Source organism: Emydura macquarii, unplaced genomic scaffold (assembly GCF_026122565.2).
Source record: "Emydura macquarii macquarii isolate MOO-44397 ecotype Brisbane River unplaced genomic scaffold, CSIRO-AGI_Emac_v2 contig_691, whole genome shotgun sequence".
Lineage (NCBI taxonomy): Eukaryota > Metazoa > Chordata > Testudines > Chelidae > Emydura > Emydura macquarii.
This window is the reverse complement of record NW_027130828.1, coordinates 10,295,810-10,322,731: the sequence shown is the minus strand read 5'-3', so window position 1 is coordinate 10,322,731 and position 26,922 is coordinate 10,295,810. Positions and strand designations below refer to the sequence as shown.

Sequence of the window (26,922 nt, the reverse complement as noted above, 5' to 3'; positions counted from 1 at the left end):
AGAATGAGGCCAGGCTCATGTAAATCTTTTTCTTATCTGGGTAGGTCAAATTCTGTTTGCAATCACCACAGTGTAAATGTAGAGTAAATACAGAGAAGTCAATGAACTTACTCTGAATTTGCACCAGAGTAACAAAGTGCACATTTGGGCCTATGTGGACAGAACAGGCAGCATATTATGAATAACCCAGGCTCATGCAGTGAGAAGATTGGAGAGGGTGTTGTGTAAGACACAGGTCCACTCACTGAACAGTGAGAATAAAAAACTGCCTCATTCACTGAGCACAGTCTAAACAGTGCATGGAAGGAGGCAGGTGTCATATGGGAAAAGTAGTATATGATCATACAATTAAAGATTGCATCATCATGCACATACACATGTGGGCAAAGTTAAGGTTTTACAGGCAAACTTCACTTTTTGTCTTTACCTGTTTTTTGAGAACTTCACTATGCAATTTACAATATTCTTTTATTATTTGTTATCTAGATGGTGATGGTGCCCAAAATGTGCCAGGTGCTGTCCACGCACAGAGGAAAGCACAAACCTAGGTGGGCTGCGTTTTGTTTTTAGTGGAACAGCAGTGGTAATCCTATTACATCATTGCCTCAGATTATGACGACCGGGGAAGCAGAAATGACTTTGGAGCCTTGCTCTGCGGAGGTGGGGGGTTGGGAAACTTCAGGGGCGACCATCCCTGGTGGTGTGGTATAATTGTGGGTGATATTAATTAATCATCACAATTAATTAAGATGCTAATGAGCAATGCTGTAAGTAAGGGCAATGAGGCCCATGGCCTTCCATGGGAGAGGGTTGGTGCTGGCCTCCGTCCGCACCTCCCCTCCACCGCCCAGCGAGCCATGTGGAGCCACCCAGCAGCACACGAGAAGCACTGCCCCGATCAGCAACGTAGATGCACGCGCCGGAAGCCGCCTCGTTCTGGCGGGGTGCTGACGTCCTTGCGACAGCCCCCTAGCCGCTGGGCTTGATGTCCCCTCCCCCTCCGTTTCCGGCGGAAATCGGGGGCCTTTCCGTTTCCGGGTACGGGTGCCCAGGCGGAGAGCGAGAGGCAGGCAGGCAGGACGGAGCGGCGGCGGCGGTAGCGGTGGGGGCGGCGGCTGGCGCGTGTAATGGCGGAGCTGGCGCAGGGGCAGAGCGCGGCTCCAGGGGGGATTAAGCCCGAGGGCTTCGCCGACGCTTTGCACCGGGTCCGCCAGGTAACCGAGCCGGGGCGCAGGAAGAGGCCTCGGAGTCGCTGCTAGGCCTCGGGGCGGGAGAGGGAGCGGGGCGGCCCGGCCAGGTGGCTGGCGGGGCAGAGGGCGGAGCAGCCCTGCGTGTGGGGAGCAGGGGCCTGCGCTTCCTTCGGGCGGCTGGAGCGGGGCCGCGAGGGGCCTGCGAGGGGCAGAAGGCCGGGTGGGGAGGGGGCAGGGGGGATGGCATGGGCGGGCGCCGTAGGTGGGTGAGGGGAGCTGGGGCAGGGGTTGGGGGGGAGCTGGGGAGGCCAGTCCCGTGACGCTCTCAGGCCTCGTTCACCACCTGCCCAAGTTTCTCTTTGAAAAATAGCGCCCCGACCTTGTGGCCCTGCAGCACCTTTCGTCACCCAGGAGCCCCAAGTGCTTCTGAAAACTGCTCCCCTCCTTAATGTTTAGGAAGTGCGGGGGGGAGATACTCCCCGGGGGACCCCCAAGGGGTTTATATGGGTGCAAGGTTGCAGGAGGTCAGACAGCTGGAGCATGTGGGCCTTTTGGAGATGGTATTACTTGGTGGTTCAGTGGTTGGGCTTATGGGACAGTAGAAGTGGCTGTTTTGTAAAGAAATATTAACTTACAGCCTGTGAGGCTACTTGCATGAAAAATTGCATTTTACATGTTCTTTGGCAAAGTTAATAGAAATAAGTATTCACCAGTTTTTTGAAAAATAAGACTGACCTGGACAAATCAATTATAATAACATAGCAGAAATATTGCATTTATTGTTGGGGGTTAGTGTCCATCCTAGAAGAGGCGGTAAAGTGCAACTTGTGATTTTAAAACAGAAATACTCATTGGGTGGAGAGGATTACAGAAATCCAAACAACCTTCTGTGTAAAATCTAGTGTGTCTGAGAAATCATGGTGCTCCTTAGTGACTTGCAAGTTTATGAAAAGTGATTTCAGAGACAAGAGGCCACCTCCTTGCAGGTTTTGCTAGTTGTGCAGAATTCATTGCTGTGTATTCATCATCTTTCTCATTCCGTATTTATCGCAGGTGTTAAATGCAACTTATTCATTGTGGTTATTACTTACATCCCAACAGGACATAACATGGCTAACTACTAGAAGCAAGTCTTGAAGATTCTGTATGGTCTTACTGTCACTTTCCAGTATTTCTGGGGTGGTGGGGGAAAAGATCTCCTGTTGCCCAGATAATTTTTTCCTTTTAACTGAGAAGTTCCTGGAGAAATAAGTTGGATCATAAAACCTTTTGAGCAATCGTTCTGATGAAATTAAATGGCTCGTGACTGTGTACAACTCTGTCATAAACCAATATGGTAGCAAATATTGATTTTTATCTAGTCTTCAGAGAATTGTGCAAACTGTTCTAGATGAGCATATCATCCACTTTTTTCAGAAAGACAAAAATTATCTGCCACTTACTGCTTTTCAGCTGTTGATCCAAAGCAAGCATTGCAATATACAATAGGCAGTTCTTTCATCTGCAGTGACCAAGACAAGGCTGCAGATCAGATTTTTTCAGTGGCTACTACAGCTGTGTGGCCTTGACTGTTTGCTGATGTCTGAGTCTTCCTGTTAGCATGAGATTATTAACCTCTAGATGCTAAAAGTGTTTGTGTTTGGAGGTGGTATAGACACGCGTCATAAGCTGGACCTCTTACTGAAGGCCTTCAGCTGCAGTAATTCATTTTGAGTACTTGAGAATGTTTTCTGCCTGTTCTGAAGTAATGGATGGACTTTATCTTGGACAACTTGCTCAGATAGAAGAAGTTTCCATTATTTGCTGATCAGTTGTGGCTTGTTGAAGGGAAACTGAGTATTGCATTGGAAACTTACTGAACTTGTTCTGAAATGTACTATTCACTGGATCAATAACAAGTTAAGCGGGAAGGGGGAATTTCTGTGACTGTATTGACCTATGTATATTAGTGAAAGTTGATCACTTATCTGTCCTACATGACTGTCCTGTCAGATTTGTGGGTTATGGTAAGATTGTTCCAGAGGCTTGTACCCAGAGGAAATGAAGCATTAAACTTGACCGTAATCTGGGCCCTCATTAATTGTAAATTGGCTTTCCTTTACGTTTTATAGTGGAATGAGTAAATTGGTATTCCTTAGTACATTCTGGGCTAAGTTACTCTAGTGTAAGCTTTTAAAGTCTTCAAAGCCATCTGCTTCAAATGAAGTGTCCTAAACAGTAAGCTTTAAGACCTTTCTCACTGAAAATAAATTTCTCTGATAGATGTGGGCTCCCACAAGGTTTGGTAGTTGACTCATTGATCTGCTATTCTGTAGGACGATTGTATACTGCCTGGCTTGACTGCTTTATGCAGTGTCCTTGGGGAGAGTTGTTGATTCTGGGCAAAAATAGTGAGCTTGATCTTAAAATCTATCTTAATGGCTGTGAAGGGAGTTTGGTAATTGAGTGTAAATAGTTTTACTCATGCCTAGATATGATGTGACTAAATCATTGTCACTGACTTCTCAGTGACCAATATGAAATGAGGTGGTCTGGTTTGCTTCGTAATGGTCAGCTGTGTGCCCCACAAATCCAACCATCCTAATTCACACCTTTGGCATTTTTGGTATAGGCCAAGAATTGAATGGGTTTTAGAGACAAATTCTGCTGTCTTGTCCCTAGAGATGATGGCCAAGGTTTTGGTTGAGATTAGGAAAGTTTGCACCGCACTTGTCTGTGCCATACCTGTTCTGTTGGTAGTGTCATTTCTGGCAGGATTTCAGCGATATAGTACCCTTTTTAGGAATTCTGTGTTCACTTTAATTTAAAAAAAAAAAAAAAATGCAAACCCTAGAACTGCTGAAGCTCCACTTCGGCCCGTGGATTACAGGTGTAAACACCCTTCTCATGGTTTTTTAATTAATTTTTGAGCTAAAGCTACATCTAGGACTGTTAATCTAAATGTACTTGAGGTCCACTTTCACTTCTCTTATAAAGTGAGTAAATAATATTACTATAGTATTATTATTATTAGTGTTTGTAACAATATTGTAAATCTGGGTTGTACCATCAGTGTTGTGAGCAACTAAACTATTCAGGTCAGTAATTGTGCAGGGTGATTGGCCCTGGTAACTGCATGCTTAGACATTGTGAAGTGACCTGGCAACCACAGAAGTCTGTAAGACCCTTCAGAGAAATGTCATGTCTTGCTTTATTTCATTGTCTTAGGCGAACCATCTTTTTTATATTGTGTCAAATTTCTGATACATACCCACAAAACCAAAATAAATCTCTCAAATGTATGCAGAGGCTTTGAGACACATGTTCTCCCCGTCCTCGATAGGGAGTCTCAGATAAGTGGATTAGCTGACATAACATATATGCAGTACCTTGCCTGCATATTGAGGCTGCTGGTATTGTAATTTGGAATTGTATTGCTTTTGTGGGTTAGGACATTTTTATTATTCTTTAAGTAATATAACTTGTATTAACAAACCTACCTGGTGATTCATTCCCCTCTCCTCCTTGACTGTCTCACCTTGTAATAAATCATTTCTATTTGTATGGTGCTCCCCTCTCTATATGCACACAGCATTCTTGCTGTGAAGTGATTTACATAATAAGCTTTCATCATAAAAATCTAAATTTGAGTAATTAGTCAGGTACTTACTAGCCAGAGGCTTACAGCTGCTATCTAGAGGAAGATACAAACAACAAAGTTGGCGGCCCCATCGGTGATGTGCTTGGGTAATGGCCTGGTAAGCCCATGTCCTGCCAACTTTAACTGCTGGGAAGGTGCTGGGATTTTTACTATGGTCCCATCATGGGCTTTGTGTGTAAACCTTATCTTTCATATTAGGATTTATCTTGTAGGTTTCCCTTTTAAAATAAATAAAATAAAAAGGAGGGGGGAAGAAACAGTCCAGCCACTCCTTTGGAAGGAAGATGCTTCTTTGCCTCTTCAACTCTTTTCTAGATTTCTGGGGATGGAATGCATCAGCTACCCTACATCCCCTCCCTAGCCTTTCTCCCCCCCCCCCTTTAGGTTCTCCTTGAATAAATTAACAGCTGCATCTTTGCTGCTGCAGCTAGTTTTCCCAGTTAATGCAACACAAAATGGACATGATTCTAGACTTTCTCCACTTCTCAGGATTCTGGACAGCATCTGAGAAACTGAGGCAAATCTTATTACCTTCAGTATTCTGCTTGACAAACATGAGCAGCAGTAGAGGCACTGGAGCTGTTTGACAACTCAGGGCGATAATGCTTCACTGACTTCTTGTGTTAACATCTGAAAGGTTATCCTTTTGTAAGTGTAAGCTAGAAACTTCTTAGACTAAATTCTGCAGAAGTTGATCGTTTAGGTCCCACCACACTTGCCATGGAAAACTTTCCATCTTTTGTACATGAATGGATTTTAAGTCCTTAACGTTGTAAAAGTGGGATGCATCATGTATAAATGGACAAGTCTAAAAGGTACCAGGACATATGCCTTGCTAACTACTAGGAATACTTCAGTTTTAAAAAATAGTTTTATTTTTATTTTCATTGTAAATAGTAAAGAACATACAACTGTCACTGATTTCCATAACTGTACCTCTGCAAATGTGCAGCTCAGGATTTTATTCCACATGAGATTGAATGGCCTAGCCAAAACGGGACAATCACAGAAATAATTTTTGCTTTGGTAGTTCTTCAGAATTAAATGGAATAAAGGCCTTTTTTATATAGGGGGAATGGAGAATGACGTCTAGGAGCAGTAGCTAGCAGTACATTACTCAAGGTCATGCAGTCAGATAAGGACTAGGGCTGCTTGCTTTTGTTAATTTCCTAGCTTCAGCATGCCTCATTTATCTTCTTGCAGAACCTGTAGTAATAAATGAGGCTCCCTTTGTAACTTAAGCAAGAGAAATTAAAACATAATGTAACTGCTGCATCCATTCTAACTATCTGCTAACTTTAAAATGTAGTTTTTGATTTTTCTCCTGTGGTAAGGAATTGGTCAGTTGACCCTGTATAATGCAACAGTGGTCTTTAAAAATATATCTCTAAAATTTTCATAAACCTTCACCAGCTTGAAATAATTGTGCATTATGAAAATGCTGACTTAGAATTTTAGTCTAGTTTCTGTGGGCTGAATTGTTTAAGTTGTTTGTTTTTGACTCTTAGCAGGGTAGTTGGGAAACTGCACAGGTGTAGCCAAGGGCAGGATTTGGATCAAATGATGTATTTAAAGAAGAATAAATTCAGTGGAAAAAAATTGAACAAAATAACTGTGTTAAAGTGGGAGATTGTTCTCAATGAACCTGTTAAAACAAATGATCAATAATGTTACAATATGTTAGGCCTAGCAAAACCATTTTATTGCAGATCTGTGGATTATAAATGCCTAAATCGGAGCTATTAGTAGATGCCAAAAACTGATGTTAAACTCTGTTTTTCAGTATTGAAGTGGTGTTTAGAATGTAGATAACTTTAATAAAGCCTCCAAGCAAGGGAGAGCAGATGGGAGGAGGGCCAGAAACCTGTCATGGTATGGAATATGACCGTTAGATCCTGCATGGGTATGCATGTGGAGAGGTGGACAGTACATATTAATATGACCCCAAAAATTGTATTTACATAAAGCCAGTAGCTTTGGGTGACACACAAACCACACCTGAGTTGTTTGGTGTCAGTCTCTGTGTAATTACAGCATTCTGTGGAGCTGCATTATTCCATATATTAAAAAGAAACTAGATCGCCTAAGACTGACTGACTATCCCTTTCTCTTCAGTGGGTTCTAGGAAAGATGCAGCTTGGGTTTCAGCTGCCTGTGTTAATTTCCAGTTGTGCATGTAAGTGCACCCCCTCCAGATCACAAAAATCTTATCGGAAAAAGGGAAATCAAGAATTTTTCTTTAGGAACTGGTGTTCCTGATACTATTAATGTTTTAAATAAAATGGGGCGGAGGGGAGAGACTGAAGACAACCTGAGGCCATTTTCATATACTATAAGTAGTACAAACAATGTTTTACTCTTTTTTTAAAGCGTGAATTGAAAAGCAGCATCCTAGAGCACTACAGAAATCCATGTAGACATTTTTACGAAGAGCTTTCTACTTTACTTACTGCAGGTCCTGAATTTGACAGCTGGCTTTTCCTCTACAGCAATTGGTAGTATCAGCAACCTGAACCCTTGTACATATGTCAGTTGTTGCAAGGAAACCTACCTTTTAGAAACACCTCTGGTTATATTTTGCCTTAATTAGGAAGAACATCTGTGTAAAAAGATTTTTAATTTGTTCCTGTTGCTTATACTGAAATCCCAATTAGTAATAATCTGATATCGGACCTGATCGTGTGGAAATGATTGATTGTTTCTGCTACTTATTCTCCCTCTGAACTAAATCCTCCATCAAACTCCTAATACAGAGCTTGTTGAAATATTTTTCCTTGGAAAAGAATGACGGGAACTATATAGAATACACGTTTCTGAACACTCAGCGGGTTTGGCATGAGGCATCACTTCATGTACTTTATGCTGCTCTTATTAACAAAAATGCCTTTTAAAAAGACGCGGGTAGTCTCTTCTATTCAAATGTCCCTACTTTTATTTTAGTTACTTTTCTGACACCCCCCTCCTCCCTCCATTGCTGTGGTATCTGCACGTCTCAGTCTTTAATATAGTTATCCTTGCAACAGCCCTGTGAGTTAGGAAGTGCTACTATCCTCATTTTACAGATGAAGAAATGAGGCACGGAGAGACTTAGGCCTGGTCTGCACTAGAGACTTTTTTGTCAACCAAAGTCAGCTTTTTGCGCCAAAAGAGTGGTGGTGTACACACTACAATCCCCCCCCACCCTGACCCAACTCCCCTGATTTTGTGACAAAATAAAACCACCTCGACAAAAGGTGTACTCACAGGAGTGAGCTTTTTGCGCCAATCTTTTAGCGACAAAATGTCAGTGTAGACACTGCTTGGTTATGTTGTGGTAAATGGTCTTCAGGAAGTGTCCCACAATGCCAGAGCAATCATGATGGCCAATCAGTTTGAACTCGGCTGTCCTGCAGTCATCTGCCTCTCCCCCTTTAAAATCCTGGGAATTTTTGAAAATCCACTTCCTGCTTGGTCGGTGTGGAGAGCTCAGATTGCATCTTCCTAGCTGACAATGGCGGCTCTACATACCAAATGCACTCCCACTTGGAGTACACCAGAGCTTCTGGATCTGATCAGCATTTGGGGAGAGGAGGCTGTGCAGTCCCAGCTCCAGTCCAACCAAAGGAACTCGATATGTATAGTCAAATTTCTTGTTTAATGGCAGAGAAGGGCTATCAATGGGACATGTTGCAGGGCCGTGCGAAAATCAAAGAGCTGCGGCGGGGGTACCAAAAGGCTAGGGAGCCAAACCTTCGCTTGGGTGCAGAGCCAAAGACCTGCTGTGTCTATAAGGAGCTGGAAGCCATCCTCTGCATGCCCAGAGGCAGTGAACACCAAACTCAACACCAATAAAGAAGTTGTGGACAAGGAGGTTGAGATGAAGGACTGTGGGGAGCAGAGGACCAGATCGTTTGCTGACATGGGGAGCCAGGATCTCTTCTCGACTTCAGAAGGTTCGAGCCAGTTTCAGCCCTCCAGCTGTGGCATGCAGGAGAGAGGAGCTCGGGTAAGTGATTTTTTTTTTTTTTTTTTTTTTGAGCTGATGCTGCTCAGTTACCTGAGGTATAGCTGCCCTTTGCTTTGTTGCATTACACAGCTGGTTGAAGGAGTAGAAATGCACAAGAGTAGCTGTGTTTGCATGTGCTTCCCACTTCCCTGTTGATCTAGGCAGTGCTGTGGAAAAGTGTGTTAATGCACACCAAGATTTCACAAGAATCCTCCAGAGGTCTCAAGGAAACTTTCCTCGAGGTACTCACCATTCCTCTATCAGAGATTCCTCGGCAGAGCTGCTTTATTTCTTCCCCTGTTGTAGGAAACTTCCTCGTGCCAATTGGCAGTCACTTATGCAGGGACCATAGCGACATACAGGCAAGCAGTATAAGGACCCGGTTAGAAGCTGCTCACGTGGAAGAGATGCATCCTAGCATCCCTGCTTACTCTCAGGAGTGAGATTAGCTTCTATAGTCCCCACCTATGGAAAATGGCACAATTTGAAATTTTGTCCCTATCTGCCTGCATCAATATACTCCAATAACCACCAAAAACCTTTTCCCCAGCTTGAGTGCCCTCTTCCCAGGCACAATTCACCATGCTCTGGTTGATCATTGAGCTGTGCGCTTGCCAAGGGACAGTGAGAGAGGTGTATTTTACAGTAATGTATCAATGCTGTTGTTGCACTCACAATAATGCTTCTGTTCACTGTTTGTGCTTCTACAGATGTGTCCTTGAGGGGAAACCTCTCCACACCTGCTGAGCACCTGCGGCTGATAAAAAACAACCACGGAGAAGCAAAGAGGAGATGTTCCAAGAACTCCACCAGTCCTCTGAGGTGTGGAAAAAAAGAAAGGGCATGAAGACACACTGTGTCTGAAAATCAGAAAATTGATAGGCAAGAGAGGAGGGAAAACCAGGAACGACTGACAGCAGGTCACGAGTGTATGATAAAAGCCCTGGAGACGCAAATGGAGCTACTAAAGTCACTCATCATGCTGCAGACTGAATTCATGTGTGCTTCCCCCCCCCCACTTGCAGCCAATACAGAACTGCTTTTCATGCCCTCCCCAAACTCCACCCACACATTCCTACCAAACTCCCAGCCTGTCTTGATGTCCCGTTCACTCCACCCCTTCAAACAGCTTCCGAAATGATAGCTGGACTTACACCCAGCTGTCATAGCTCACACTACCCATCACTGCTTTCTCCCTTCTGGCCCTGCTTTTTGTGTGTGTTGTGAATAATTGTTGTTTAATAAAGACCTACTCTGTGAAGAATAAGCAATCTTTTTGTCTCTTGCACATGGTGGTTGCACCTCACATTGATACATAGTGCAAGCCGGATAGAAATTATAGCATGCCATTGTGCTGTTTACAAAGACACCTTATTGGTACTCACTATCAAAATAGTTCCGCAAGACCTCCATGATTTGAAGGCCCCACCATTGTGCCCTCCTAATAGCCCTGACATCTGGTTGTTCATATTCAGCTGCAAGGCAATCTGCCTCTGTGTTCCACCCACAGGGAAACTTTTCACCCTTAGCTTCACAAATATTATGGAGCACACAGCAGGCGGCTATAACCACGAGAATATTTTCCTCATAATATTTCCTGGCATAAAGACATCAGCAGGCTTTTAATATGCCAAAGCGCACGTTCAGTGGTCACTTGGCACCTGTTCAACTTATTACTGAAGCTCTCCTTGCTCCTGTCCAGGTTGCCTGACTAAGGCTTCATGAGCGATGGCACTTAAGGGGTAGGTTGGGTCTCCCAGGATCACTACGGGGATTTTAACATCCCCCATTGGAATCTTTTGGTCTGGAAAGAAAGTCGCTGCTTGCAGCTTTCTGAACAGCCCGGTGTTTCTGAAGATGCGTGTGTCATGCATCTTCCCTGACCACCCTGTGTTGATGTCAGTAAAATGACCATGGTTATCCAAAAGTGCCTGCAGTACGATAGAGAAGTACCTCTTTCTAGTGATGTACTCCATCACAAGATGATCCAAAATTAAGATATGCATGCCATCTATCTCCCTGCCACAGTTAAGGAATCCCATCACTGCAAAGCCATCCACTATTTCATGCATATTTTCATGACTCAGTCCTTTGTAGCAGAATGCGATTAATGGCTCTGCACATGTGCGATAACACAGCTCCAATGGTGGACTTGCCAACTCCAAACTGATTAGTGACCGAGCGGTAACGGTCTGGAATTGCCAGTTTCCACACAGCAATCGCCACGCGCATCTCCACCGAGATGGCAGCTCTCATTCTGTTGTCCTTGCGCCTCAGGTCAGGGGCAAGCACTGCCCAGAGTTCCTTGAAGGTGACTTTGCGCATTTGAAAGTTCTGCAGCCACTGCTAGTCATCCCAGACCTGTATAATGATGCAACCCTACCACTCAGTGCTTGTTTCCTGTGCCCAAAAGTGTAAGTTCAACATGTGCAGATGCTCCGTGAATGCAAACAGTAATATGGCATTGCTTGTTTGCACGACACACAGCAGGTCCGCTGCCTCGGATTCCTGTTCCAGTTGGGAGCTCATGATATACTGCATGACCAGCCGTGCTGTGTTCAGAACACTGACAACAGTGGAGAGCAGTGCAGGATTCATCCTTTCACAGAGAGATGGCAGGCACTCAGGAAAGTGGGCCCATTGAAAAATGCTGCGAAATGCAGTCAGAAACCCATGGAATGACCAGCCTGAAATCACAGGATATTGAGCCCACACTCGTGATGCACTGCGATCCTCTCCACCTTCCCACAACTCCTAGCGGCACAAGCTGGCAAGTTGCACAGTAGGATAGCTGCTCTGACTGTTGATGCTAGAGCACTAACTGGATGTGCTTTGGCAGCACAATGAATGCAGTGTGGATAGGCACAAGTGTTGTAATTACAACGCTTTTTGATCGTTGCTGTATCTTGCGTTGACAAAACTTTCTAGTGTAGACAAGGCCCTAAGTGACTCACCCAGCATCACACAGGAAGTCTGTTGCAGAGAAGGGAATTCGGCTGCTGAGTCCCAGGATAGTACCCTAACTATTGGACCATCCTTCGTCTATTCATAACATGATATTTCAGAGTAAGGAAGTTAAATGCATGTTTATGACATGGTACAGGAAACAAAGCCGGACAAATGAGAACTTTATTTAAATAGAAATATCAGAAGTAAACAAAAACAGTTTACTTCTGAAGTAAATTGCAGTTTTTTCATCTTTGCGCCATGTAGGCCCCTATTTTAGTATCTTAAAAAGACAAAATAATAACAGGAGAAAGTGATCTAGTGGACAGTAAGAACCAAATAATTCAGTTGCTGTGGCTGACATTTCAGGTATGCTAAATTTTTTTTAAATGTGCTTCAACAGATTGCTGCTAAAATTGGAGATATTCCACACTTGAATAATTCCACGCCACTGGTGGACCCCTCAGTGTATGGTTATGGAGTTCAAAAAAGGCCCCTGGATGATGGAGGTAAGATGGATATTTTTTGTCAATAGGTATTTGTGATGTAGCTTTCAGAAATGTTCATCTGTGAACATGGAAATAGAGGTTCAGTATTGCATTTGTAGTAAGAATAGCAGAGAGTAGTTGGTGCATAATTTTGTGTGTAGTGATGATACACAAGAATTCCTGTTCTGTTTAGTCTTGCTCAGATAGTACAACACTCATATTTTCAACTGTATTGACAAAATGATACATTCTATAATGAATATTATCAATTTACTAGTTTTTAGAGAGATTTAGCTAACTAATATAATTTAACATTTGTATTGTAAAAAGGTGCCATTGTGTTAGGCACTATGTACACGTAACAAAAAAGAAGTTCCTGCCTGAAATTGCTCACATAAAACGTATAAAACAGTAAACGGCAGGTAGGTGATAGACAGACAGCACGTGGTAGCTGTGAGATGATTATGACAAGTGTAACAAGCAGCAGTCACAGCACAGCAGCAGCTGGTTATGTATGCATCTCAGCACAGACAAGTTTTAAAGGGAGACTTAGGAAGAAACACCCCCATCAGTTTCCTCTTTAAGTCCTGGTGGGCAGGTTATTCCATATTTATCCATTACGGTATTTGGTAAATCTTCCTCTGATGCATCTGGTAATGGCCATGGTTTGAGTCAGAATGCTAGACTAGATAGACCACCTGTCTGATCACTATATTTTATTAATATTCAGTTATTTAAAATATCCTTGTGAATCACTAAAAATGTTTTCCTGGCTGGTTTTTGTCTTTCTTTGTTAATTTTTGTTGTGTTTCTGGTGCAACAGAATTCAAAATGGATGTATGTCCTCACGAATCTGCATCATCAGTTGTCCACTGCTCTTGGAACAGTGTGTTTATTACCTGCTGCTTTACAGAATCAAAGAGCTCTCACTTCCTTGTTGCAGCTGTGGTATCAAAGGGGCTGTTGTCTCCTTTTCCTCAGTAAATTAGAATACTGCTACTTATAGTGCAGTTTTTTTTTTTTTTTTGCCTGACAAAGATACCCTTGACTGGTGATTCTTTTCAGCACATGTACTGTTCAGACTTTGAGATTTTGTGGGTAAGAATCCTTAGCGCGCTCTTTAAATGTAGATTAATTTTGGGACACTGAATTTTTTTGTGATTGAGGTAATGCTCTGATGTGGGGCAACATTTAGAGTAGCACTGGGGAGGGAGATAGTCAGGCAAAATCTCTGTTTAGGATTTCACCTGTGGAAGGAAAAATCCCCCCTCATCTCTCTTAATCCTTAGTTGCCTGGGGAATGGAGGTGACAAGGTGCTGATAAGATGGGTGGGCTGTGTTCCTTCTGAGGAACCGTTCTGGGGCATGGGAGGGGACGTTTCCTTCATTTGAAGTTCCTGGCCTGCTGACATCTCAGCTGTCAGAAGGTTTCGCTTAACCCAGTCCTTCCTCTAATATTAGCCGTATGTGTGCAACTGAAGAGCTGCCACTTTCTTCCTATTCAGTTCAGTGGCATATTTCCTTTTGTGTGTGTCTGCACGCGCATGTGTGCACACACAGCATGTGATTGTTGAAGGAAGGAGTGTGTTCCTGTGAGACCAGCCACCTTCCATCTTGGGCTAAAGCATCACTTTCTCAGTGCTTCCAATGCTCTGCTGTGGGAGTGAGAAGCCCATTCTAATTCTCCATATACTCGTCTCCTGTATGGCAGCTTATTGTGTTACCAACTTAACCAGTGAACTGTCCAAACCAGATGCCCTTTTGTAATCAAAATGGGCCTCTTCAAAGTATTACTAGTTGCTTTACTCTTTGTTTGCCAAAGCTTTTTGCTTTTGACTAGACCATAAATGTTTACCTCATGCATTTTGACCCAGTTAGAGGTATAATAGTCCCTCTTTCCTTTGCAGTGGTTCCATGCTTCATTTCCCCTGAAGATTGCATTCAGCAAAAAACAAATGTCTGATTATGGGCATATATCTTTAATGAGGGTGTTTCTGGAGTTTTCCTCTATTCCAGAAGTATGCTCACTACAGTGCTCAATGATAGGTACATATGAGCCTAACGCTTCTTCCAGCGAGAGTTGAAAAGTATTTTATTGACTGCCGTGAACGTAAGAACAGCAATACTGGGTCAGGCCTATGGTCCATCTAGCCCAATATCCTGTTTTCTGACAGTGGCCGGTGGCAGATGCTTGAGATGGAATAAATAGAACAGGGCAATTATGCAGTGATCCATCCCTGTCATCCAGTTGCAGCTTCTGGCAGTCAGAGGTTTAGGGACCCCTGGGGTATGAGACTGCATCCCTGACTATCTTGGCTAATAGCCATTGATGGACCTATCCTCAATGAACTTATCTAATTCTTTTTTTGAACTCCGTTGTTCTTTTGGCCTTCAAAACATCCCCTGGCAATGAGTTCCACCTGGCTGACTGTGCATTGTGTGAAGAAGTACTATCTTATGTTCATTTTAAAACTGCTACCTATTCATTTCATTGGGTGACCCTGGCTCTTAGGTTATGTGAAGGGGTAAATAACACTTCCCTGTTCACTTTCTCCACAACATTCATAATTTTAGACCTATATTATATCTCCCCTTAGTCATCTCTTTTCTAAACTGAGTAGTCCCAGTCTTTTTAATCTCTCCTCGTATGGAAGCCATTCCATACCCCTAATCATTTTTGTTGCCCTTCTCTATATCTTTTCCAGTTCTAAAATCTTTGAGATGGCGTGACCAGAACTGCACAAAGAATTCAAGATGTGGGCATACCATGGATATATATAGTGGCATTGTGATATTTTTTGCCTTTGGGATGTTTTTCTGTCTTCTCGCTCCCTTTCCTAATGGATTTTAACATTGTTAGCTTTTTTGACTGCCATTCCACATTAAGGTGTTTTCAGATAACTATCCAAGAGCTCTTTCTGGAGTCGTAACAGCTAATTTAGAACCCATCATTTTGTATGTATGGTTGGGATTATTTTTCCAATGTGCATTACTTTGCACTTATCAACATTGAATTTCATTTGCCATTTTGTTGTCCAGTCACCACTTTTGTGAAATCCCTTTGTAACTTTTTGCTGTCAGCTTGGACTTAACTCTTGAGTAATTTTGAATGGTGCAAATTTTGCCACCTCACTTACTGTTCGCTCTTTTCCAGCTCACTTATGAATATGTTGAACAGTACTGGTCTCAGTACAGATTCTTGGGGGACCCATTATTTATCTCTGTCCATTGTGAAAACTGACCATTTATTCCTACCCTTTGTTTCCTATCTTTTATCCAGTTACTGATCCATGAGAGGACTTTCCCTTTTATCCCATGACTGCTTACTTTGCTTAAGAGTGTTTGGTGTGGGACCTTGTCAAAGCCATTCTGAAAGTTCAAGTGCACTATGTAAACTGGATCACCCTTGTCCATATGCTTGTTGACAACCTCAAAAATTCTAATAGATTGGTCAGGTATGATTTCCCTTTACAAAAGTTGTGTTGGCTCTTCCACCAACATATTGTGTTTATGTACATGCCTGATAATTTTGTTCTTTACTATAGTTTCAACCAATTTGCCTGGCCCTAAAGTTAGACTTACCAGCCCTATATTTGCTAGGATTGCTTCTGGAGCTATTTTTATAAAACAGGTGTTACATTGGCTATCTAGTCATCCAATATAGAGGCTGAATTAAGCAATAGGTTACATACCACAGTTAGTAGGTCTGTAGTTTCATATCTGAATACCTTCAGAACTCTTGGGTGGATACCATCTGGTCCTGACTTATTACTGTTTAATTTGTTCCAAAACCACCTCTATTGACACCTCAATCTGGGACAGTTCCTCAGATTTGTCACCTACAAAGAATGGCTCAAGTGTGGGAATCTCCCTCACGTCCTTTGCAGTGAAGGCTGATGCGCAAAATTCATGTAACGTCTCTACAATGGCCCCATCTTCCTTTCATTTAGCTTCTTTTAAGTGGAAATGGCAATGAATTGTCATGCTTAGTACTTTTAAGTGAGGGGATGATTGTATAAAAAGGCTTATGTGAAAACAAATCTGAGTTTAATCTTCTTACCCGTAAGTAAATATCAATCATATAGTAATAATAAATTCTGCATGTTTACTTGCTTCACTGATCCTCCAAAATAAGATTGTGGCATGTATTTATGCCCTTAGAATGAAGAAATTAACAGACCAGTTGCATTGGGGAGGGGAAAAGAGAAGAAGGAATCCCTTCCTACCATGGGGCACACACTTTATCAGTCTCTGGACTGGAAATACCTGCATGTTGCACAATCACCTTGTCTGTATTTGGCAAGTAAGAAATTTCCCTCTGGCACTTTTTTGCCATGCCTTTTATTAAAACTACCTTTGATTTTAACTTGTTGCATGCATTGTTAAATAACAAAATATTATGCAAATCTAAATTCGGTTATGTCAGGTTCAAATGAAATACTTTTAATTCACATTTTTCATGTAACTAGAACTGTAACTAGAACTGATACTCACCTCAGTAATTAATGAAGTAGGAACAGTTCCCCAACAACACGGTGTTGTCTACTTGAGTAAGGCTATTTCTGGAAGGCTTTTAAAAACAAATGTCAGGCTTGTAGAAAAGCTTGAAGCCTGTCCATAATTCAAGCAAAATAATACTTTCCATTTAACATCTTCCAAGCAGAGCAGTAATCAAATGCTTTATAATGGCAGATTGGGCAGCTGGCTGTTCCCTTTCCAACATCTAGTGAAGGTCTCAGCTGAAGCAATTTTTTGTTAGTGGGAGTGCTTCAGAAGGGGGAAAGATGTTGGCCTATTTTAAGTGCAGGCGGTAAAGCCTCAGATCTTCCTTCCTCTCTACTTAAGATCCTAATAGTCCTGATCATGATGGAGGTGAGATCCATGGAAGGTGCCCCATTTAAGAAATAATGCAAATCAGATAGCATTTAAGTAGGAGTCAGGGAACATTTCACTAGAACGTATTATCCCAAAACTATAAACTAATGAAAGAGATCATATTGAAAATTGCCTCCCTTTTTTAAGTGTGCAAAGTATTGCACATTGGAAGGAATAATTTTAGTTACTTGTACATTTGACTGGGTTCTAAATCAGCTGTAACAACTGAGGAAAGCTAGGCATCCTTATGGACAGTTCAGTAAAGACCTCTGCTTAGTGTGGAATACTGGAATACTGTGCTCATATAATGAGCCCATGGAATTCATTGCCACAAAATATCATCACTGCCAGAAGCTTATCAGGCTTCAGTTGAGGATTAGGTATTGTATGGATAGTAAGAACATCCAGTTATAGTAAAGATTAAGGAAAAAAAACTGTAGGTATGTTTACCTTCTGGCTTCAGGACATAAGCTGACCTCTGACTGCTGAGGGTTAGAAAGAAACTTTTCCTGGGGCTGGTTATTCAACAACAGCCTACTACATTGTTGTTGTGTATTGTAGAACGGTAGCACCTAGAAGCCCCAGTCATGGACCAGTATGCTTGGTGCTGTACAAATACAGAAAAAAGACATTCCCTACCCCAAAGAGCTTATAGTCTAAATATAGAACAGGGGACAACAGATGGATACAGACAGGGGAGTACAATGAGCCAATATGGGCATGATTGGCAGTGGTCTCGTCACACCAGCGACCTAACCATTGCCAAGATTTTGTAGGTGTTCTTGGACCTCCTTTTGAGCATCTTGAAATGGTTGCTGTCAGATTGGATACTGGAGGATCACTGATCTGGTCCAGTATGGTAGCTCTTGCATTTATTAAAATCTAAATGAGAATTGAAATGTGTAAAATGGCATCTGAAACAGATGTATTTGGTTATATATGAACTCTTAATACATAAATGGCCAAAGCACTTTTTAAATGCGCTCACACAGTTCTATCTACTCAGACCTTGTTCTTGTAAATTTAAGCCTATATTCAAGTTTTACTAGCAAATCATAAACTCAGCCAAATTTTGGTTAAGTGTGGTTAAATAACCTCAGCAGCACAAATTCAGCCTCTGTAATGAGCTTGCTGATTCACTGCAGTTCCTTTCAATTGCATTATAAATTCCTCATTCAAATAGATGCTTCCCTATAGCAGGCATTGTTTGATTTCCAAGCAGAGCCTTTTAGAGGTGCTGTACTCTCTGGTGTGTTTTGTACATGTAGACTTTGTCTACATACAGTGGATAGAAATACAGATATTATGCTGTAGTTTATTGGGATGCTATGCTTGAAATCTGGTCTCTAGCTTTCTTAAAATTGCAGGTACTGTACTTGCCTCTGAGCCCCCTGTACATCTTTGTGGTTTTACCCTCAAATTTTCTTTTAAAAAAAACAAACAAACTCTGCTGTATAAGATCACACAAACAAAAGGGAAATTGATTGACAGGTCAGGGATAAAAAATAAGTGACCATATGTGAAAGCTGTGAAAATCACTAAGTCATCAAACTTGTAGGAATGGGAAGGGGCAAGAAAATATTTCTTCTTTAGTTTTAGTAATCTTGGATTTTACTTGTAGTAGTAGTTGTAGTAAATAAATCCTAAACCGAAATATGATTATCCCAGTGTACCCTCTTTGTAAGTGTATGATTAGAAAATTGTACTACTGTGGGAAACTAGGGCCCAGTCTAGTAAGCCTCTGCACAGAGCTCCCACTGTGTCTTAAATAGGGACATGTAAGGTAGAGGTTCTCAGTTTTTTGGTAGTCCATGATTCACAGATGTTTATAAACCATCACTTCTCCCAACTATGGCTTTATGGACCATATCCCTTCATCTACAACTGCATAATATTCCTGAGATATCTTCAGTGATCATGGCCATGGAAAAGTAATATTGAGAGAGAAAGTTATATTTTGATAGTCTTTTAATAATGTTCAGCAGCTGAAAACAAGGACAGGCAGTATTATGTGACCAATCAGTCTTTTGCACAACACCAGTGGTCCATGGACCACAGTTAGGAAACATCACCACCAAGGGGCTTTTCAGATCACTTCCATAAATGTATTGGATTTTGGGAGAGTTGGTTAAACCTCCCTCTCTGGTAAGTGCTAAAACACATCCCGTACTAGAAAATAGTCTGGCTCAGGTATTGTTTTCTTTATGCTGCATGTTCATGGCTGGATGCAGTCCTCTTTACTACAGCTTCCCCACATAACTTTTGTGCTTTTCACAAAATTTCTTTTGTTCTTACTTAATGCTCTTGCATATTTTCTGAATCCACTTTTCGAATAGCAGAGGGGTGGGAATGAACTGCCAATACCTAGGAAATCTTAACTCCATACCTGAACATTTCTGTAAATGGCGGCCAGTACTGGTGATTGATGTAAGGGTATGAAATTCTCTGAGACAAATGGTGGCAGTGCATTGGTCATAACAAGTTCAGCTACTTGTAGAGCCTTTATAGGGAAAAGAGATTTGTCATAGTATTGGAAAACACGGTGTGCAAAAGCCCCCTCCCCCTTCCCGTACAATAACCTTAATCTACAATTTAGAGCTACTAACATTGGCTACACTGACCTAGGCTGTGGGTCTGAAACAGATGATTTTCGGTTTCATTATTTCCTTTCCCTCGGAGGGACTCCGAAACGTGCATGCCTTTCTTCACACAGTGAGCTTGGACAGGGTGGGGATCTGACTGAGAGTGGTGGTAGCACGGTTGGACAAAACTGGCTTTTTCAGCACTAACACTCACACTGTGACTTCTGTTTAATTTTACATGGCACATACATAGCACTTCTCCTCAGTGTGTCTTAACACACTTTGCAAAGGCAGGTTATCTCCATTGTAGTGATGTGGAATGCACATCAGTGGGATGTAAATTTTAGAGCGCTCCAAGGTGTAGACCCTGCTAGCATGCTCTAAAAGATTCTTCGTGCATGTTAACATTTAACATAGGACTGTTTCAAACAGGACTGCATCAACGTGCTCTTTTTAGCTCGTGTCAGCAGGGACTGTAGAGTGTAGTTAGAGTGCAACACTTTAAAGTGCTCTACAATTCACATCCTTCTGTTGTGCATTGCCGCAATGTGTAGACAGGACCTGAATTACATAGATTTAGATTTGGTTGAATGCAGCTGGAAATAGAATCCAGCTCTTATGTGTCTGTCCTATATTCTATTGGCTGCTACTGTTGTACTGCCAGAATATTTCTAACGAATGGCACAATTTAACCATTTTGCAACACCAAACAATTTTTTAAAAATAAGGTTGCTTTTTCAAAGGAATGGGGGGATCTTGTCTAGTAGCAGCATATTGAGTCTCAGAAATTGAAGCTCAAACCTGAACTCTTATGTCCAGTCAGGACTTTAAGAAAGTGTCTTGTTTTCTTCAGTGACATAGATAGAATTTAGAACCAGTGCTCAGCTTTCAGATAGAGAACTGCTGCTGTTCTGGGGTAAAGAGGGCTGGCAGGAAGAGATGGAAGGATCCTGGAGACCTCTCCCCATCCCCAAAATGTTTATGGCAATTTCAAGTGGCAAAGCAAATCTAATGTTTCAGATTATTTGTATTAGAGTAGTGCCTACAGATCCCAACCAAGATCATGGCCCTGTTGTGCTAAGTGCTGTATGGATGTATAGTAGGAGATGATCCTTGTCTCAGAACTTGCAATCAAAATAGACAAGAAGAAAGAGTGGAAGGAAGGATGTATTATCCCTGTCTTGCAGATTGAGAACTGGGGTAAAAAGTCAAAAGGTTCAGTGGCTGAGTCAGAACCTGAACTTCAGCTCCTGAATCCCATTATTTCCCTCATTTCAGTGATCCCACAAATATGCAAATGTTTATTTGCATTAATGAGCACTTCAAAGAAATTGTAATAAGTAGGGCCCTACCAATATCATGATCGTGAAATACTGTGTCACGGGCCATGAAATAAGCCCCTCCCCATGAAATCCAATCTTCCCCATGTTGCTGGGAGCGCCCCAGCCTAGGGGCTGCTAGTCTGGACCGTGCTGGGGAGGGACAGGACTTGTCCTTTCCTTGCGCAGCTGCTCTCGGTGGTCTGGAGATCAGACCCACCTCCAGAAGCACCGCAGAAGTGAGGGTGGTACACCATCGCCTGTGCACTGCAGCAGAGTTGGAGCCTGGGGAGCCGACCCCCTGTGGCTTCAGCCGGGGCCCCAAATTGGCTAGGGGCCTGTGTGTTAATTGCTCCCAGCAGCATGGGGGAAATCAGACCCACCTCCATCTCTGGGAACCAGAGTGCAGGAAGCTCCGTGGCTGATCTGAAGTGGGTCTGATCTCCTCCAGAGAGGGGCCGTGTAGAGAGAGAGCAAGTCTTGTCCCTCCCCAGCCTGTCCCAGACTAGCCGCTCAGAATCCTTGGCTGGGGTGCTGTCAGCTGCTCGGGAAGATCAGACTCATCTCCATGAGCCTCCTCCGGCTGCGGGAAGCTCTGCGGCTGCTGCCTTCAGGTATCTCATAAATGAGAGTGGCAATCCTGCGACCCCTCACAACAGGTTTGTTGCCCCCTCCCCTCCCATGATCCCTTTTTGGGTCCGGACTCCCATGGTTATAACACCATGAAACTTCAGATGTAAACATCTGAAATCGTGAAATTGACCAATTTTAAAACCCTCTGGCTGTGAAATTGACCAAAATGGAGCATGAATTTGGTAGGTCCCTAGTAATAACACATAACAACTGGAAGAAAGGCAGCCTTCACCTCTGGCTGAAGTTTTTAAAGGCTACATTAGGGAGAAAACTAGTGACAGGCTGCAGGGGGGAGAAGTATTTGGGGAAAAAATACACTTTAACACACACACTCCTGACCCTTTTCAACAGAAGCATGAGCACAAAATCTTAAAGTATAGTTTGGAGCCCTATCTTCCTCAACTTTGGTGTGTGATGCATTGTTGTGGTTTTATTCTTGAGAGGGGGATATTTTCTTCCATAAGATTGTATATTCCCACCGTGCACTTTAATTTAGTGGGAGGCACTGCACTGTTTTGTAGGGTGGAAGATAAAAATAAATAAATCTGCATTTGTTTGGAGTATCTGTTTGACAGAATTCAGTTAAGGTGAAGCCTAAAGCAGGATGTAGAGTTATCAACCAGCAGGTGTCATTAACAGGAAATAGGGCTGATTTTATTCATTCTTTTTCTTGGTTTGCAGTAAAATGACTGCAGTTACAGTTAAATTGTACTCAGTAGATGTAAAAAGGGGGAAACACGTATGTGGCCAGTCAGTGTTCAACCCCCTCCTTGCCATTAAGCAGAAGATGGTGCCTTCTGCATAGAATATATCATCAGTTTGTGCATGCATTCTGCCCCAGACTTGCCTCTATTAGTCTGTCTTTCAGAGCAAAATGGGCATGTTTGGGGAAGAGTGTAACTTCAGATTGAACCATGGGATAATCATTTTTCCAGAGAGGGGTAATGGTTTGATTTTTTTTTTTTTTTTTGCATGGTGGTGTTCCTCTGTATTTCATGTTCTTGGGTGGGGGGCGGGGGAGAGTGCATAGGAGATGGAGGGAGGGGGTGTGCCTAAGCCACACAGGTCTTGGAGGCAAGAAATCTGGGTTCTACTCCTCTGTTACAGACTTTGTGCAAGTGCCTTAACCTCAATGTGTCCCCATTTCCCCTTAAGTAAAATGAGGATAATATCTACTTTACCTGCATGTTGAAAGGGTTAATTTGTTTGTAAAGCATTTGAAATCTTTGGACAGGAGGCTCTACAGATGTGCAGTATATTATTTTCATGACTTAAATGAGCGTCTGCTTGTCAATGAAACAGTGTCACCCCAACAAGTACTTTGGAAGCTATTAATGATCAGTAAGGATAAGATTCTGTCACGGATTCCGTGGCTTTCCAGGATCTCCGTGACTTCTTTGGGGAAGGGCTGGAGCAGCTGTCAGTCCAGTGGCTGCTGGATCAGCGGCTGCCATGGCCACCGGACAGCCGACCAGGCGTTGCAGAATAGCTGACTGGCCAGTCCACCTCTGACCGCCGCCACTGAACAGCTGAGGTGGCCAGCTTCCTGCCCTGCCAGAACAGTGGTCGGGTTGGGTCAGCCCCCTAGGGCTGGAGCAGCCGGTCGCCAGCCCGTGCTGCAGAAGCATCTGCAAGCCCCAGCCCTGCCCCAGGGCATATTTAATAGAAGTCAGGGACGGGTCATGGGCTTCCATGAATTTTTGTTTGTTGTCTGGACCTGTACCTGACTTTTACTAAAAATAGCTGTGACAGATTCTTAGCCTTGAGTATCAGTGTAAAATTTAAGACAGGTGTTCGGGCTCATGGGACATAGCTCCGTTTCGTAATCTGTTTGTGGTGATTTTAATAGTTGTATCTGGTTTGCTATGAAAGATGCTGAAATGGATTGTGTTAGGGAAAATGCTAAAAGAAAATCTGAAACCACAGGACTGGCAATAATGGGACTGCTCTTTCTGCCACACTGTTGGAATAATGGGGAGTTATGATCCATGATTAGGGCTCCTAGGTGCTGTGGTATTACAAATAATGTCTCTTGCCCTGTTGTTGCAAGAATATTTTTAAAGCAGCTTGGGACAAGATATTATGTTTCCAAATTTACTGTATAAGCTTGTATCTAATTTGCTCAGCTCTGCTGTGTAGTAGTACCTTTGTTAGTAAGAGCAAATATTCCCCATTACATCATCCAACTTTTCTACTGCAATATTGATGACTATTAAATTAGGACATTTTATGTTCAAAGTGAACGTATGCAAAGGCAAATCTAAAGGAGTCAATAACACAGCAGTTATCTTACCTCTGAGCTGAAGAGCATAATGAAAACATATTCTGTCAATATCTTGGCCCAGGACCATTATCAAGATATTGACATAGAACAGAAATATGGTATTGACTCTTTGCCTATTTTATTTATCTAAGAAATGTGTCTGGTCACAGATTTTATGATTTTTCTATTAGAGAGAAAAGATGGGTGGGGTAATAACTTTTATTGGGCCAGCTACTGTGGGCGAAGATAAGCTTTTGAGCTTATGCAGGGTTCTTCTTCCTGTCTGGGAAAGATACTCAATGTCAAAACAAAATACAAGGTGGAACAGATCGCTGAGCGTAATGAATTAACACACATTGGAAGAGATAATTCAAGGGAAAGTGGGCAGTTAACACCTCTGCTGAGTCAGGACAAAGAAGGGTTAGTGAGTTACAGATTGTTGTAACGAGCCATAAATCCATGGTCTTTGAGTCCATGACTTTGTATATCTACCAGAGTTATGAATTTAAGGTTCCAGGCTAGTCTTCTGAAGATGTGCAGGTTTCCTTTGAGGACAAGGACTGGTTGCTTCAAACAGCCTTCCAACCTCGCCATGCTCATCAGAAGCAAGGTCCTCACAGACCAAGACATACCAACTCAAAGCAGCCCCAGACCCTGCCATAACAGAATCTGTAACCCACTAACCCTCCTTTGTCCTATGATTGTAGAGGTGTTAACTGCCCGCTTCCCCTTGAATGGTCTCTCCCAACATGTGTTAACTCATTATGCTCAGCAATCTGTTTCTCCTTGTACTTCACTGTGACACTGAGGCTTAGTCTTAGGTATAACTGTGTCACTCAAATGTGAAAAATCCACATCCCTGAGTGATGTAGTTATACCAACCATAGCCCCCCATGTGGACAGCGTCTCCCACCAACATCATTACCCCCCGCTCATGGAAGTGGAATTATTAAGCATAAGGGGAGAGAGCTCTCCCATTGAGTTAGAGCGCCTTCACCAGATTCACCACAGCGGCACAGCTATGCCAGTGTAAATTTGTAGTGTAGACCTGCCCTGAGTACTTTTCCCAGACCCGAAGAGCCCTGTGTAAGCTTAAAAACTAGTGTCTTGTCACCAACAGAAGCTGGTCCAATAAAAGATATTACCTCACCTACCTGGTCTCCCTAATATTCTGGGACCAACATGGCTACAGCACTGCAAACCATGCATTTTTCTATTGTATTTGAAAAATGTGAGATGCATCAGTTTTCTTATTCTCATCAGCTGAGTGACCACTTGTTTTAGATCAAAGATCGTGCAAGTTATGGCCAAGAAGTTTGGAACAAAATATTTATTATCACAGTTCAGATGGTATCTGCTTATTTCATCGGGTTTCACCATCTATGCCCCCAGGCTTGCTATATAATCAAAATGGTCATTTTCTAGTTGTTAGGATCAAATGGTCCATTTCTTAGTGTGAAATCCAATAGGAAGCTTTGCAGCATGTTTTTCCTATTTTGCAGTGGGCCCCTGTCTGTAATTGAACCATATTTTTGCAGCAACTTCTGGAGGAAATATTTGTCTATTTGGGGTGGGGTGAAACAAATAGCAAAAACATCTGGTTGGGGGAGGTTAGTTGAGGGGGTGAGGGCTAATCATAGATGAGCCACTAACTGATGATGTAAGTGTGGCTGAAATGTGTGTATTCAGTAGAAATGTGATAAAAGGATACAATTTTGGTGCCACAAGGTTACTTAACAGACCTATTCCTTTAACAGGTCTCCGTTTAAGTGGGCTCCATGGAGCACAGATAAGAGATACAGAGAGAAGTATGTGCAAGTGATCTCTAATACTTCTGATTAAACTAAATCTCAAAATCTGTTTTGGCCTTTTGATTTTTTTTAAATACACGCCAATCTGCTTGATCTTTACATTGGGTTTAATTTGGGAAGGGGGAGGAGGTAAATTTCAGGGATTTTGGCTGGCAGGATTTTCTCCCATGACTCTCAGCATGGGGAGATGCAGATCAATTTCCTATCCTGTGTTCAGCTGGACACTGGGTTGTAGACTGCGTTGATCAAGAAATCCCCTCCTGTTTCTTACCACATAACACATTCATTTCAGCCACTGAACCTAAATTACTGTTTTGCTTTTCTTTCTTTTTTTGATGAAATGGTAAGAACTCTTTCTATAGGGATGAAGTTAGTTTATCCGTGCTAATGCTTTGATTTTTTTTCTTTTTCTTCTCTCTGCCACAGTAGGTAACCAGTTAGGGGCCCTGGTACATCAAAGGTAAGCAGTGGGTTATGTTTTATTATTTATTGTTCACTTCTAATTGTTTATTGATCCACCATCTGTACTAGAGTGCTAGAAAGTCAGAGGTTGAGAATGTGGAAAACTGTAAGCCCTGGTTTCTCCAGACTGCAATTTTTGTCTACCCTTTCTGAGACTTTGAGCACTTGAAAAGAGAGTTCACATTTTTTAAAGGAAAGTTTGGATTTGGCTTCATCTAAATCTGTAGGACTGAGCATCATAAGAAAATGACATGCTTTCCCCCCCTTTTTTTGGCAGTGGAACTGGAGTCAGAAGTATTAAGCTGGCAATTGAGTATTTCTCATTTTGCTGGTGAAATATGACCCCTTGGATGACTCCTTGCCAGCCATGGTATAGTGTGGCTCTGAAGAATGCTGTGTCTTAAATCGTGCTTGATTTCTAGACTCTGGCATTTCTGTAGCAGGTGATGGTTTTCAGCAATGCTACACTTCAGATATTGCCTCTTGCTCAAAACCCTTAAATTCCAAATGTGTTGATGGCAGCACACTGCCATCATAACTGACTGCCCCCCGGGCTTAAGGTCTCAGCAGAAAGGGCAAGGATACGCAGACTTGCAACCTCCCAGTAGTTAGGAGTGGTACTGTTAAACCAAGGTTGAAGTGTTATGTTAGAACAGTGGGTAGATCCTTGCTGTGCCTGTTCCCTCTTCAAATAGAGGATCTCATTTTTCAAACTGTCAACTACTACT

General features: G+C 42.5%; 1 protein-coding gene across 9 annotated transcripts in view; it reads left to right on the top strand.

Annotated features, from left to right (window-relative positions):
• Positions 1-748: 748 nt before the first annotated feature.
• The window catches only part of FUBP3 (far upstream element binding protein 3), a 61,483-nt gene continuing 35,309 nt past the window's right edge, over positions 749-26,922 (top strand). Inside the window, exons 1-4 of one of the 9 annotated variants that reach the window (XM_067541952.1) lie at positions 749-1,214; positions 12,165-12,270; positions 25,679-25,729; positions 26,159-26,192. In XM_067541952.1, coding sequence (XP_067398053.1) covers positions 1,128-1,214; positions 12,165-12,270; positions 25,679-25,729; positions 26,159-26,192 — 278 coding nt within the window. In that variant the 5' untranslated portion in view covers positions 749-1,127. The remainder of the gene's footprint in view (positions 1,215-12,164; positions 12,271-25,678; positions 25,730-26,158; positions 26,193-26,922) is intronic. The other 8 variants (XM_067541956.1, XM_067541957.1, XM_067541959.1 and 5 more) reach the window with 8 other exon arrangements.